Below are 2,471 nucleotides of genomic sequence, written 5' to 3'. Positions count from 1 at the left end.
CCCGGATTCAAAGAAGTATACTCGATTGCTGTACAAGCTGAGCGTTGCACTAGAGTTGATCCCAAAATGGTTCAAAATGCCTTATGTGCCAAATATGACAGAACTTCGGATCCGCAGGAGCATATTACCATTTACACGACGGAAGTAAAAGGAAATGATTTAGCGCCTCACGAAATTGAATCTGTGTTGCTAAAGAAATTCGGGGAAACTCTCACGAGAGGAGCTCTGATGTGGTATTCATTATTACCTGAGCATTCCATAAATTCCTTTGAAATGCTCGTGGGTTCCTTCATCAAGGCCCATACCGGGGCTAGAAAAGTGCAAGCATGAAAGGCCGATATATTCGAGATTGCATAGGGAGAGTCCGAGTTGCTACGCGAATTCGTCACCCGTTTCTAAAAGGAAAGAATGTTTCTCCTGGCTGTCCCGAATGAATGGGCGGCTGAAGCATTCACTAAAGGATTGAATCTGAGAAGTTCAGACACTTCTCGAAAGTTGAAGGAAAGTTTGCTTGAGTTTCAGGCTACGACTTGGACAGATGTCCATAACCGGTACGAGTCAAAGATAAGAATCGAAGATGATCAAGTTGGCTTTCCATCGTCGGCCAAAATTCGGGAGAAGGATAGAGAAAATCAAAAGATGACTACGACAGATGGACTTCGAGGGGCCGGTTTTTTCTTACGAGCGGACTGAAAGCCGTAGCAAAAACCTTCGAACAACTGATAAGTTCACCGTTGACAGAAGTAACGATCATGGTCGGAACAACAAACTGTAGGAGAAAGAAATGTCAGGGTCACGGGATCTTTCTTACCCCAAGTTATCGAAATACAAGTTCAAAGTCAGTATAGTGGAATTGTGTTAGCCTTGAGAAACATCAAAGAGGCACGATTCCCGAGACCAATGAGATCCGTTCCCGAACAGAGGGATCCCAACTCATGGTGTGAATACCATGGGACAAAGGGCCACCGGACAGGGGACTGCCGACACCTTCAGGAAGAAGTGGAAACACTATTGAAGAATGGTCACCTCATAGAATTCTTAAGTGACCGAGCCAAGAACAACTATGGTCGGAACAGAGACAATGCGGAACCCTCGAAAGCAGGAGAAGAACCCCCACACCAAACGGTCAATGATCTTCAGATTAATGAGGTCACCTTTTCAGCGATGAAGAAGACGAAAGTTTCAATAACTCGAAGTAAAAGGCTCTGGGAAGATGATATCACTTTCACGGAGGAAGATACAGATGGATTGTTGCTTCCACACAATGATGCACTGGTAATTTCTTTAAATGTATTAGATTTTAAGATTAAATGTGTTCTAGTGGATCCAAGAATTTCAGCTAATATTATACAATGGAGAGTACTGGAGCAAACCAAACTCACCGGAAGCATTATTCCGGCAACAAAGCTCCTCGCTGGATTCAACCTCGCAAGCGTGACAACCCGGGGAGAGATTTTGCTGCTCACAAATCCTGAAGGAGTAATGAAGACAACTCTCTTCGAAGTTGTAGACGGAGTCATGGGGTACTATATTATCCTAGGAAGGCCATGGTTACATGAGATGAAAGTTGTGCCTTCAACGTATCACCAATTGTTGAAATTTTCGACACCCGAGGGGATCAAGCATATAAGGGGTGATCAACCGGCAACAAGAGATGAATGCAATCTCGGTCTCTAGTAGCAAAGGAAAGGAGTGCGTGGCATAGCAATTACAAGAACCGGCACTTGCCCCCGCATTAGAGGAAGTTAATCGAGGGCAGAGAAATCAAAACAGTATCAGGTGCCAAGGTATTTCCAAGATCCAGAAGAGATGGACGCAACGAAGTCCGCGGCAGAAGAACTAGAACAAGTTGCACTGCTCGAAGAATTCCTAGAAAGGAAATTCCATTTGGGAACAGGATTGCACCCGGAGCTTAGGTCTACTTTTATTGAATTTCTTAAAATAGCGCCGATTGTTTTGCATGGTCGCATGGGGATATGATAGGTATCTTGACGGAGATAGCCGTGTACAAGTTAAGTTTAGATCCCAACATATATCCGGTAAGACAGAAAAAGCCCCCTATAGCTGAAGTGAGGAATAAATTTGTCAAAAAAGAGGTAAACCACTTACTCAATATCGGTTTAATCCGAGAGGTAAGATATTTAGACTGGCTAGCTAATGTAGTAGTAGTTCCTGAGAAAAGCAATAAGTTTCACATATGCGTGACTATAAGGATCTTAATAAGGCGTGCCCGAAAGACTCGTTCCCATTGCCAAATATCGATCAAATGATTGACGCCACAGCCGGACACGAGTTAATGAGTTTTCTCGATGCTTATTCTAGGTACAATCAAATCAAGATGAACTCGGAAGATCAGGAAAAGATTTCGTTTATAACAAATTTCGATATATATTGTTACAATGTGATGCCCTTTGGGTTAAAAAATGCCGGAGCCACTTATTAATGGCTCGTGAATAAGATGTTCGAGAAAT

The 2,471-nt window shown here is 43.2% G+C and overlaps 1 protein-coding gene across 1 annotated transcript; it reads left to right on the top strand.

Moving 5' to 3' along the window:
* The first annotated feature begins 408 nt into the window (after window positions 1–408).
* LOC109207446 lies at window positions 409–1,677 on the top strand. The gene is made up of 2 exons (XM_019370367.1): window positions 409–670; window positions 776–1,677. Exons 1-2 carry the CDS (start codon window positions 409–411, stop codon window positions 1,675–1,677), a joined length of 1,164 nt encoding a protein of 387 aa, XP_019225912.1.
* The last annotated feature ends 794 nt before the right edge of the window (window positions 1,678–2,471 follow it).

This window comes from Nicotiana attenuata, unplaced genomic scaffold (genome assembly GCF_001879085.1).
Source record: "Nicotiana attenuata strain UT unplaced genomic scaffold, NIATTr2, whole genome shotgun sequence".
NCBI lineage: Eukaryota > Viridiplantae > Streptophyta > Magnoliopsida > Solanales > Solanaceae > Nicotiana > Nicotiana attenuata.
The sequence above is the reverse complement of the archived record's forward strand: the minus strand, read 5'-3'. Positions and strand labels throughout refer to the sequence as shown.